The following is a 13,256-nucleotide window of genomic DNA, read 5'->3' on the forward strand; positions in this document are numbered from 1 at the left end:
ATAGTTTCATGTTTTAGTTTTAGAAGGATTGGCTTGACCAATGTGGCAATTTTTTTGACTGCCTCTTTGCAGTAAAGACAGCTCAGCACCACTTTTCTAAGAGCTATGACAAAGAATTCAAAGAAGAGTAAGTTCATGTAATTCAGGTTAAAAAATGATGTTGATGGATTACGTTGTACTCTGTGATACCAGAGTCAGGCTTTTAGGCTGTAACAAGAGAATAATGTATCAATATGAAGAAAGCCCCTGTGAGAAAACTGCCTGGATTCACAGACTTTGTTTGTATCAAACTGAACCAAACTGTGGTTAGGTAAGAATTAAAGAGACTGATACAACGATTAGAGGCTTAGATTACACCACAGCAAAAGTGAACTTGAAGAAGAAGAAGTAGAAAATGTTTCTGGCAGAGACAACAGTCAGAGTTTTCAGGGTAAGAGGTAGCAGGGTTACAATGGTGACACACTTAACATTTCAAATCCCAATTTTGGACCCCATGCCACCCATACCCCTCCCAAACCCAACAATCAGGGTCGTGTTTGTGTCTAATGCACAGTGATGTGCACTGGGTATACTCTATGGAGATGAAAAATAAGCTAGTGTACTTCATATACCAGCATATACTCTGCACTACTGGCCAAGATGAATGCTGAAAAAGGAAGATTAGCTTTTAGAATTATGGAAGAATAGCCTGCTGAGGAGGTCAATCATCCTACCCATATTTGTTTTCCTTCTGAAGTCGCATTTACATCCTGTGAGTTTCTGTGAGATTTCACATCTCTGGAAATCAGCAGATCTGTGGTCTCACAGTCTTGCCAAATATTAGCAACATCTAACAGTTAAATTCTAGATTGAAATATTCACTCTTGGTGGTAACGTGGAATGTGTTATCTTGTCCCTTCTGTGGCACTGTAGAAACATGCAAGATAAATCCAAGATGGTGGCGCCCATAGAGGGGACCCTCCCTATGTATGAATTAAAGGCTTATTCTAAGTAAAAACAAAAAAACAAACTTTATATATTCAGGTGATTAGACAATAATTAGATATACCTACTTATAAATGTTATTCTTTACTTGCCCAAGTTTTTTTCAGCTAACTGCTTTCAGGCCTACTGATCCTTTTCTGATGACATCACACAGCAGCGGAGAACCTCAGATGGGGGACAAGAAGTGATTTCTACATAGAGAGATGCTACCAAAAGGCCATGTTTGAGCTGTTTATGACTATGACAAAGTGTGAAAACAAAAACATTCCTAATTCTTAAGTTACTTTTGTCTCCTGAAAGTGTTAAAATATTCAGGGAAAAATGAATGAAACAAAATTTCAAAAACTAAACTAGAAAAGCACTCAGAGAGCGCAGACCTCCACCATTAGCCCTATCTCCCAATAGTGAAGAATCCTTTAAAAACATTCCTTGATCCAGACAGTGATCACTCCCAAAATCTAATATCGCCGATTACTCCCTTCCCGGTGGGGTGGAGACACGTTGAGGCAAAGCATTGGCTTCGCTACGTGTGGACTGTCATGGCGGAAGCACCCATGGTCGCACTTGACATCTGAAAGTCATGGCGGAGGGTGACTATTCCTCTATTCCTCCCAGCAGTAGTCGTAGAATAGTAGTCGCTATTCTCACTGTCTTTCTCTCTGTTATACTCCGACTTGTCTCCTCAACTGAGTGTGCATCTTTCAAACTCTACAAACTCCAAAACTTTGAATAGAAACACACCAAAAACTGCTGCTGGGATTTAAGTTACTCATGTCCGCCATCTCCTGGTGTAAAGTGGTAACAGCGCAGACCTCCGCCATTAGCCCTATCTCCCAATAGTAAAGAATCCTTTAAAAAATTTCTGGATCCAGACGGTGATCCTGATCAGTCCCAAAATCTAATCAGTTCTTCCTTATGCCATTTCTGACATTTCCTGAAAATTTCATGAAAATCCGTCCATGACTTTTTGAGTTATGTTGCTAACAAACTAACAAACAAACAAACCCACCCGATCACATAACCTCCTTGGCGGAGGTAAAAACTACTGAAGGACTGGCGTCACAAAACACTCATGTATGGTCCGTTTACACAAAAAAAAGTCTGGTTTGGTTCAGTACAGTTTTGTCATAGTTTAACTTGTTAAACTCAGAACTTCCTCATATTTCCTCTGCTGATGTCAGTTCAGTCTCTCTCGGTTTGACAGGAAATACATCTCTTTTTGGAGATGCAGATCATTTGGCTCAGCTCGGGAGAGCTAGCTGTTTAGCTCCAAATGGCTCTTCATTTGGTACCAGTTTGGCTTTTTTAAATGTGGATTTAATAACAACAAAGGATGGAGGAAAGAAACTGGCACTCAAGTGGGAGCTAGGCATCGTGGCTCACATTAAAGAGCTGCTTGGTAGAACAGGCTTGTTTGTGAACGGCACTTTATTCTTCGGTCCCTAACCCCACAAGGTTTACTCAGTTGATTGTACATCACTGTTTCAATTAAAATCTTTAAAAAATAAGGAATTTTTTCTTAAAAAGGCTCAACTAGACTCCTCAAGACTCTTGTGTCCCTCTGCCTGGCTAAATGACGCTAGAAGATATGCAAAACTGTCTAATTTGTAATATTGATCACCTCCACAACAGGTATATTGGTTAAACATTGGGGAAAAAACACTTTTTGTAAAATAAATCTTACTCAATGTATACAGTAATTTTCTGATGATAATTGCAGTGTAAAGGTCAATTTAGAGCTTTAAAGAACTACCAATCCTCTGTTCCCAATTAATCCAAATGGCTGTCGCCCTCTAAGCATTTGGGATCATGTGATTGTAAACAACGTGTTTTCCACACTGCACCTTTAAGGTTTGAAAATCCTCTGGTGTTGCCAGTATTTCGGATAAAAAAATCAACTACAAGCTTAGTCTAAATTAGGTTGGGAGGAGAAGAATCAGTATTTTTAGGTGTGAATAACAGTTGAAACTTGAAGAATAATAATAAGTTGTCGTTTTTATGAGAAGAAAAGTGTTGAGGGGTTTTGTGGGTGGGGATGAGGGTGGAAGGAGGAGAGGAGGATGGGATTTCCTGCTCTGAGCGGATGGTCGGCCTGTAATGACGATTGCTTTTCTTTGAAGAACGGAAACTCGACGTGTCTCCTCCAAACCACACGCTGCTGCCATGAGGAGGGGGCATTCTCACTCATAGCTCATATGTATGTCCACATTCACACACTTCTACGTCCACGTTCACACACCCCTGTGACACCCAAGAAACGCTGCCAAAACACACTCCCACTTCCACTCCACACATATCTTATTTTAATGCCCTGCTCACTCATCCCCATACATATTAGAGGGATTAGAGGTTTGAGGGAACATCACATCATCCAAACCAGATCATACAGTGAGCAGGCGATCACAGGACGAGGGAGAGAGAGAGAGAGCTGGTCGGAGGGAGCCGCCGCGCTCTGTGTTGACAGTTATATTTCCCTGTTGGGGGAAATTCACTTACTTGAATTGGCACGGTGCTCCAGTGTGTAATTCACTCCATGAGAGCCTGGAGGACTGGGAGCCGAGTGATTAATGAGGAGGAAATAGAAATAGAGGAATTGACTGATTAAAACAACGGGTGGGATGGATCTGAGGACTGTGTGCGTGTGCATGCTGGGAAACAGGAGGCATATGTGTGCGTTGGGTATCCGTGCCCTGTGTTATTAGAGCTGGGACGCTGCCTAATGCTCTCAGTCCATCATTTCTTCAGAGAGCACTAATTAATTGGCAGTTGACAGGTGGCCCAAAACCAAAAGCCTTTTAGGAAAAAGGCAGCTATTGAAGAGGAAGGATTGATTTTACAGCATGGAGCCAGGAGGACACAGAGGATGGAGGAATCAGATCCTCAGAGGAACCAGAGAGTGAAAATACCGGAACAAGTGACTGGACCTCAAAATTGTTGCTCTTTAAAACTATAGAGTGAGAAAGTGGAGTTGTTCTGATATTGATAAATTGCTAGTATTGGTATTGCCAGCCAATACACGGATTCAATGCCATAAGGCACTGATTGTGTTGATGATAAACTGAAACAGTTCAGTGTTAGTGGAGAGTTCATTGTTGCCCAACCAATCTGTGATTTTCCAACAATAGCATGATTTTTTTCCCTTCTAACTGGCTCTAAAGGAACTGCTCTCCAGTTGTGATGAAAACTGCTGCTAAACTACAACTTCATCAAAGCCAGTTACCACACCAGTGGCTGCCATTGCTACTGACATACAGTTTAACTAAACCTCGTCTGTATCTACTGCCTCGTTCTCCTAAAATGAAACTGACTGGTCGGGTCTTTTCTCAGACCAGGCACAAACAAAGCTTTTCAAGATGGATAAGCCTGGAATCTGGACAATCCATCTGCTTTGTAAGGTTTTCACTTTAAAAGATTTAAATTAACTGGGATGCTATTGGTAAATGGACTTGAGCTTGTGTTGTAGGGCCGCATTAATTGGTAAAAACCATAATAACAATCATTTTGATTGGTATAAAGATTATGACTATTATTATCAGTCATTATTATTATTATTATTACTTGTTGATTTTGCAAAATCTGCATCACATGTATCAAACCTAGACACTAACCAAAAAGCAAAAAAGGAAAAATAAATGACCCTCACATAAGCACCTCAAGTCCGAGGTCATGGTTTTTGCCAGAAAATGGTGGATTGCTCCCTTCGAGTGGGAAGTGACTCTCTGCCTCAGGTGAAGGAGTTCACTATCTTGGGGTCTTGTTCATGAGTGAAGTCAAAAGGGAGCGTAAGATTGATGCGGCATCAGCAGTGCTGCAGGTGTTGTGCCAGTCCGTTGTGGCGAAGAGGGAGCTAAAAGGCAGAACTTTGATTTACTGGTCAATCTACATCCCAACGCTCACCTATGGTCATGAACTCTGGGTAATGACCGAAAGAATGTGATCATGGATACAAGGGATCTCGACGTAGAGCTACTGCTCCTTTGCATTAAAAGGAGCAAGTTGAAGGGGTTCAGGCATCTGACATGGCATGCCTCCTGGGCACCTCCCTTTGGAGGTCTTCTGGGCATGTCCAGCTGGAAGGAGACCTTAGAGAAGACCCAGAATACACTGGAGGCATTATGTATCCTGTCTGGCCAGGGCATGCCTTGTGATCCCCCAGAAGGAGTCGGAAAGTATCACTAGGGAGACGGATGTCTGGGTTGACTTGCACATCCTGCTGCCACAGTAGCCATTGAACTCAGCTGATGGAAACCTCCATGACATGTCCTGCTACAATTGTAAAAATGTTAAGACTTTTGCTGTGAAAACTTTAGGAAAGTTTTGAGATACTGTAAAAACCTCAATAAGAAAAAAAAAACCTCTACACAGCATAGCAGTGGTCCCTTTCAAATTGTTATAGGTATAGGTATGGAAATTTTACATGCTTTAAGTCTTTAAGTTGTGTTGCTGATTTATAAGAAGCATTATACACACAAAAAAATTCAAGCCAAAAACTCCAAATCACAACTGAAAGGGTTTTAGTTGATCTCTGAGAGCAGTCTGAGGTTTGGTGTCAAAAATCATATTCATGTGGGTGCTGGTGTATCTCAGTAGATAGAGCAGGCACCCATGAACAGGGGCTTTATAGTCCTCAGCCGATGGCTGCAGGATTGATTCCTGGTCTCAGCACATGTTCGGTGCATGTCCTCCCCCATTCTTTTTCCACGTTTCCTGTCTCTCTTCAGCTGTCCTACCAAAATAAAGGCAAAATGCCCCATAAAAATAATCTTTAAATTATAATAATGATTCTTTCACATCATTAGGACTGATGGATAAGAATTAGAATGTACAAATTATTGACTTATACGTAATTCCAATTAATAAGGATTAAGATCAAAACACCTCCATCAAAGCCAAATAATAATTTATTTAATCTGTGTAAGATCTGAACCTAAGACAATGGCAATGAAAGATCAAGCATTTTTCATGTCCATGGTGCCCTTATAAAAGCATGGTAATTAATCATTCTCAGTAGACTAAGGAAAGCATTAGTCATTGTGCAACTGGAGCTGACTTATAGTCACATTTTCCTGATGAAACTTTGTGCCCTTTAATTTTTGAGTATTGTCCATTTAAAATGAAGAAGTAGCATGAAATGGTGTCAAACATCTCCTGGAGAAATGTGTCGTTGTTTCTCCAAATGGAAGCTGTTATTTTTCATCCTTTTCAGTGTGTTATGACTCAGCCATAGCTGTGGCAGATCATAAAATGGATATATGAATAATTCGTGTTACTGTTTCGGGAAAGCAGAGAGATGAATTGTTTTGAAGTCAATGACAACGAGCAATTTTGTCATTTTGGGTTAGATAACCACACGCTGATAAAACGCAGAGATGACTGAAGGATGAGTCCAAAGCCACAACAATCTAAAATTTCTCTGAATTTAAGGATTAATATAATTGTTAGGACTTTTATCTTCCACATGTGCTGCAGGGAAACCGCTTTACACAAAGGCGTCTTATGTGTGTCAAGGTTTTTAACCACAGTGTGTGTGAGCGATTGTGAAATCTCTTTAAGGTTTGATGGAGGATCTGGTTTGTTTCTCACCTGGTCTGAATTTGGATCCTTGAGGAAGTTTTCAGTATCACTCACTTAATTCACAGTTTCCTTTTTTTGCATCATTATTTCCCTCATACTGCTCATTCAAAGCTTTTTTTTGTCTTATTAGTGCTCTAATGAAAGCAGCAGCTGTTGTCAGTGTAGACCGTGTGTACGTTTGAATATTGTTTGCATATCTTTAATATTATGGCATCATATCTAATAGGCCGTTAGATGAAATGCCACCGAAAGGATAGCTGTGTATCAGGATAAAATGCTTAGATTCCCTTCACATGAGAATAAGGCTTTAAAAGAACATTCTGTCTTCCTCTGCAGGTCTGATGATTCCAGTTTTCTGTGTGGTGGAGCAGGCGGATGGTGGGATGCAGACAGACGGATGTGAGGGTAGAGAGGAGCACGCTGAGTTTGTCCTTGTCAGGAAAGACATCCTCTTCTCTCAGCTGGTGGAGACGGCGCTGCTTGCCCTCGGATACTCCCACAGCTCGGCCGCACAGGCTCACGGTCAGTCAGAGATGCTGCAGAATCCTACAAAATGTCCCTTAAATTCAAATGAGATTTTGGAGTCATCTTTCAGGTTCAGAAGGGCATGATTTCTTGCCTTTCATCCCAATATGAAGCCAAGGCTTTTGCACTGCAAAAAGCTAAAATCTTGCTTATTTTAATCCACATGCACCTGCAAGTCGAGATAAATATCATTATTTCAATGCTTGACACACAAAAATAAGACAGTAAGAAGGAGAAGACAGCTTCTAATGCAGCAAGAGAATTTTACTTAGGTGTCCTGGAATCAAAATTTTAAACTTATTTAGATCATTTACTTGCCCTGTTAGTACATGTTTTACATATTAAGGGAATATTAAGGTAACTGTAGCGTAAAACAAGTGTTGTGAGATATTTTCATCAGAAATCACATAAATAGTCTAAGATTTGTGTTTTCTGGAGTGTGGTGCCAATAGTTATGATTCAAATCCATCAAAGTCAATGTAAACAAATAAAAACATAATGTTGCTGCTAAACTCTAATAAAACCTAATGGAGGTTCTAAACTACTGAGCATGCATGCAAACAATTAAACTTATCCAATTATTTAGACACCAAAGCTCTGAGTCTCACAAACAAAATTTCGTGCAAATTTTGTAAATGTGGGCAAAATCTGTGATTATGAGAGTTTTGACTCACTGTGTGATGTGCAAAAAGCCTCATGCCATTCTTGACTCATAATTTATAAAGTATCATGTTGTTGCACCAACATCTGACCTCAGGATTGTGCTTATAAATCTGCAGCTGCATTCTTTAAAGACGAGTCAGGATTGGACATTTTGGGTAACAGATAATTTGCTCTTCCTACGGGAACATTTGTACCTCAAATATGAAGCCAAAGCCTGCAGAAAGTTAGCTTAGCCTAGCATTAAGTACAAGGATTTAATACTGGATCAGAGTTGTGCTGAGAAATCAGTACTAAAAGAGGTATCACTCATCTGTTTTCACATTAAAATATGGAGGTAAGAGAGCTGTAATGATACCAAATTTTAAACTTGGATTCAGTTCTAGAAAAATCAAACTATATTGATACCTGTTTTGACTGCACAGCAGCAAAAGAAAGAAGTCCTGGCCACTAAATACTGGATTCATTCTTATGTTCAATTACCAAATTACACATGCTTACATACTTTTAGTTGAGTTTTTACATTGAAAATTGTCAGAAAAGATCTTTTTTTATCCCAGTTTGAAAGGAATGAGTCATGATAGAAACAACATGTTAACTCTTGCCATGGACATGGTGGATGTTACCTGAAATACTGCTATATAATGCTGTATAAGAAAGAGTGGAGCTGCCATTCTGTTGCTGTACCTGATTCATGTTTTATGTTACTGACTTGTGACGGACCACCATTATTCACTGCCACTGGCTGTGCATTCACTTGCCCAAGCTTCCCCCCATTCATCTGGACCATGGTCCATTCAGAGTTTATTTTCTAGTGGGAATTGGGGGGGGGGGGGGGGGGGGATTACTCCCATGATTCACCACTAGCGGTCATTTTTTGTAATTGTTTTGACTCAGAGCTCCCTGATAGTGGAATTTGTGTAACCTCTAAATTCCACATACTCACAATAATGTGTAATAATGTTGTGACTGTAGTGGACTAAATAAATGTATAGTACAGTTACAATATATTATATAAACAGTATCATGAGTCTACTTTCTTAGTTATCAAAGAATAATGATAGTTAAGAATTGTGTATTTTTCAACTCAAAATATGGATATTAAGTGGCATAAAAAATATTATGACAAAATAACGTAATATTTTACATTAAATAACAGTTTCCTTTTTTTCAAAATAAAGGTAATTCTGCTGAGTGTAAATGCAATGGCACTATTGTAAACTCAAAGGCCTTTCTGTAGACATTTTTGCTACAGTTAAATTATAAGTTAATAGGGAAATAATTGCAAGTGCCCCACAGATTTACGGTTGTAAATTTTTTTTCTTTATTAGCAGTTATTAATTTGCACTGTTTATATTTGGCTGTTTTGGGATCCCCCTGCCAATCCATGAACCTACGTAGAAAGCATCAAGCAAGAGCAGCACACATTCTTGCCTTTCCTGTGCCCACAAGGAAAGCCTGAAGCAAGGAGAGAGGCAGCAACAAAGCCAGAGCAAAGCAGACATCAATGAAAACAGAATGACACTGATTAGGTTAGAGGAGGAATGAAGGAGGAGCTGGGGTGGAGGATGGTTGCAAAAGGAGGCCAGGCTAGGGCAGTTTAAATATGGCAGCATGAATGCGATTAGCCAATAGCGTGCTTGGAGTGAATCAGCTGGCTTTAACAGACGTCTCTGGCTAGTCCTAAAAGCACCACTCCACTCTACTGAGCATCACAATACCAGCTAGGTCTGAACAGAAGGAAGAATGTCCAAAGCATCCAGTCAACTCTAAAGTGCAATGCAATGCACAAATTCCTGATAGTAAATCTAATCAACATTACACCTCATTCTGTGAAAAAAGCAGTCATCATTCAGTCAGTGGGTCACAGAAGTAGCACAGTGCCATGGATGAAGAAAGGATTTTTAATTTGAAACTATTCTAAAAACATAAACCTCTTAACTTCCTGATACAATTCCCCATGGTAGAAGTAAAAAAAAATCACAGAATAATATTGAAGTGAACATCAAATCAACTCAAGACAGTCAAAATGACCTGATGTATGCAGAGTTGAACTCCTCTGTGTTGCCCCAGAAGCACATCAAGTTGGCGGAGTAAACCGCTGTGCACTCAGAACAAGAAGGTGCAACTGGAGTATGTGGAATTTGTGGGGGTAATGTCTCAGTTTAGGGCTGCACCGTACTTCCTGTTTGCTATTGTTTCAAGTGTTGACACGCTAGTATTAAAATGAGAGAAAACCAACAATAATCCAATAGCCAGCTGGAGAACAAAGCAATAATAGTAGAGACATTAATCACTGCTAAAAAGAAAAGTGCTGAATCTTTAAAGCCAGACTTCAGATGGAAAATCATGCCAGGGACCTTTGAAGTGGTGACATGAGTGTTTGTTTGAGAAGTGGCACCGCAAAAAACAAAAGCTCTGTCACAACGCTGCAGCCTAAATCAACAGCTGTGCACAGAAATATATAAACACCATTCTCTGAATCCTACATCTATACTATCATTTAAATATCACAGGCTAAGCTTTTGTTTGGAGAAGGCGATTCCATGGAGGCCATTAATAACAGTCATGATTTTCCACTGACCACGCGTCTCTTGCTGTGTAAACTTTGGTGCTTCTGACTCAGAATTAAACATCACGCAGGATATAAATGATCTTAGAGAGGAGACTCTGAGGCTGGCTGCACACTGCAGGATTTTAAAACTATTTTAAAAACATGAAGGGCCACAGACATAAGGACAGTTTCAACAGAGTAGAAGCATCACATTCAGCCAAAATCACACACTACACAGTTCAGTCATTCAGTCATAGAGGGGATTCCATAGCTACATCAAACACTCGTCATTTGTCTGCCCAAGCCTTTGCCTCATTGTTTTTTTGTGGTACATCTTTACTCTCATTCAGTCTCTAGCTGGTTTCCTTTATTCACTTGGCACTGGGCAGAGCTGTGTATAGTAGTATAGTAATGGATATTCAATCAGACACAGTCTGATCTGGAATATCAAACATGTTTAAAAGTTTTGTCAAGGCTCTGACTTGATCAGGAGCAGGACAATAATCATACTGACACCAAACACTTGAGGATTAATTGGACAAATAATTAATGCCCAGATTACCAATCATGACTTTGCTGATGATGCTGTTGTCCTTTCAGAGACCTTAGATGTCCTTGTGGGGCTCTTAACTTTCTGAGTGAGGAGACTGAAACATTGTGAATGCACATTTCCTGGGCTAAAATTAAGATCCAAGCATTCAGGAACGCCTTGGCCGCTGCCATCGAATCTGTGTCTTTGTATTATGAGAGGAAGAAGTTTTGGAGCAGTTGCCTTTGCAGGGCAATCCATCGATCTGCTAACTGCAAAGCTGAGATCAACCCTAGACTTGGCTTCGTGGATGGGGTGATGGGTTCACTGGGCAAGACGGTGTGGCACCCATGACATCTGAGCATGTGGACAAAAGTCAGAGTCTTTCAGTGTTTGGTCCTCCTGGTCTTACTATGCTCTTGTGAGGCCTGAACGCTGACTGATGACCCGAGAAGCTGATTGGTCTCATTTGTGACAACTTCTTCTTGGTGCATTTTGAATATCATTGGCAAAGCCGTGTTTCTAATGCTAATTTACTCGGTAAAGTGAGCTTTACATGGGATTGGCAGCAGCCTATGTGGGCACTGGGGCAGCCACTTGCGTCATGGAGTGGTCAGCCTGGAGGATACCTGCAGAGGTGGGTCAGGGGCCTGACACTGGCCTGGGTTATGGCCATCAGAAAGCCAGAGCAGTACAGGGCCAGGGTTAAAATGGCAAAGTGTCAGGCTGGTATATGCTTGCACACCTGACCTGACATTACTCAGACTGGCAGTCACCAGTACTACCCAGTGGACCAATCACAGGGCTCATAGTCTGTGTTGATTTAGTGCTCAGTTACATTTTTTAGGAGATGCATGGCAGCTATATGGGCAGGCCTCTGCAGAGGATTCAGGGTTTTACAGACCTTTACTGTATGTTAAGTCTCAGTGCAGAAGTATAAATCAAACTTAAGTCTGATTGACATCCTATGAAGAAATCTGACTGTGAGGTCGACTATTTAGAGCCAACACCAAACTGTCACAGCGGCAATAAGGACAAGAATGTTTGAAAAACACAACTAAGACACAGACAGAGCCTGTAAAAGTCATTAAAGAGACAACAACAAAGAGCCGGACAGGAATGTCTCCACTGGACCAAAATACTCTCTGTGTTGTGTGTTAGTGTGTACAGTATGTGTGAGAATGTTTATGAAGCAGAGGAAAAGAAAAACTCTGTAATTTATTGTCACACACATGGTAGTGATCTGCAGCAGGACAGTGTCGTTTACGGCTGTCTTTTCTCAGCTATGCAGAAAATGCCATCTGGGGAAGTTGCCTCACATCGATGTTAAATGGAAACAACAGTAAGCAACACGAGTATCGCAACCGAGCGAAGACGGTGGGAGATCCCCATCTGTTAGAGATCTGCCTGCTCTGTTGGTGTGTCTATGTGTGAGTGTGTGTGTGAGATCCAGCAGGTCTATTTTGAATTACCGCTGCAGAACCGAGGGTGAGCCTGTGTGAGAGAGCGTGTGTTCTCTCGTACCATAAACAGTCCCAGGTAATCCCTTTATAGCCTCAAGGCCAGCAGCTCTTATCAGACCTCCAGCCCACCTGAAACGCAGCGTGTACTCTTGACCTGCACCTCTCTGCTTTCTCTCTCCTCTCAAACCCTCCTATGTTTCCGTTAGCGCTTGTAGAGCTTTCAACCACAATTTAAAGTCAAGTGCATCAAGAAAAAAGTTTCTGCCAGTTAACACTGACTAAATGAGCTTCTGCAGGAGCTCCAGGTCACATTTACACAAAAACTGAAAACAGAACTGTTTTTATTCATGTTAACGTTCAATATTCAGACAACATTTTGATAACTACTGTCATGCACATAGACCCAAAAAATTACTAAAACACTGTAGTAAACATGCCAGGTCAGTAGTTGGTAGTGTACTTTATAATAAAAAATGGCTGACTCATTAGCATTTGTGTGGGTGGGTGATGAACTATAAAAACTGTGAACTATACCTTTATCTGAGAAGTAGAACAGTGGATTATCAGAAACCAGGGAGAGAGAAGGTGGGGAATGGCATGCAGGAAAGGAGCCACAGGCTGGACTTGAACCCAGGCTGCTGCCTGGAGGATAAAAGCCTCTGTACATGGGACATACAGGTTTAACCAGTAGGGTACCAACGCCCTCTAATAGATGTTTTTCTGCCAGCCTTTAGTTAAAAGTCAGTGTGAAGTAGGAGTGAGTCGAAGAGCGAATGCAGCAGGTTATGATCTGGAGCATTCGCAATGAGCAAGTTGGCATGGAGAAGAGATCTTTCACGTTTAAGACAGTGTTTTTTACAAACTATAAGCCCAAGATCAGGTCAAAATTTATGACCTGACATGGCTTACTAATTTCCATGTAAAACTGCCTCTTTAACTAACCAGATAGACAGATAGACTGTTTCTA

At 40.8% G+C, this 13,256-nt stretch overlaps 1 protein-coding gene across 2 annotated transcripts in view; it reads left to right on the forward strand.

The window, feature by feature from the left end:
- Positions 1-13,256, forward strand: part of satb2 (SATB homeobox 2) — a 92,137-nt gene that overhangs the window by 28,332 nt on the left and 50,549 nt on the right. For both annotated transcript variants that reach the window (XM_041806433.1, XM_041806434.1), the window contains exon 3: positions 6,895-7,080. In XM_041806433.1, coding sequence (XP_041662367.1) covers positions 6,895-7,080 — 186 coding nt within the window. The remainder of the gene's footprint in view (positions 1-6,894; positions 7,081-13,256) is intronic.

This window comes from Cheilinus undulatus, linkage group 15 (genome assembly GCF_018320785.1).
Source record: "Cheilinus undulatus linkage group 15, ASM1832078v1, whole genome shotgun sequence".
In the NCBI taxonomy this organism is placed as follows: domain Eukaryota; kingdom Metazoa; phylum Chordata; class Actinopteri; order Labriformes; family Labridae; genus Cheilinus; species Cheilinus undulatus.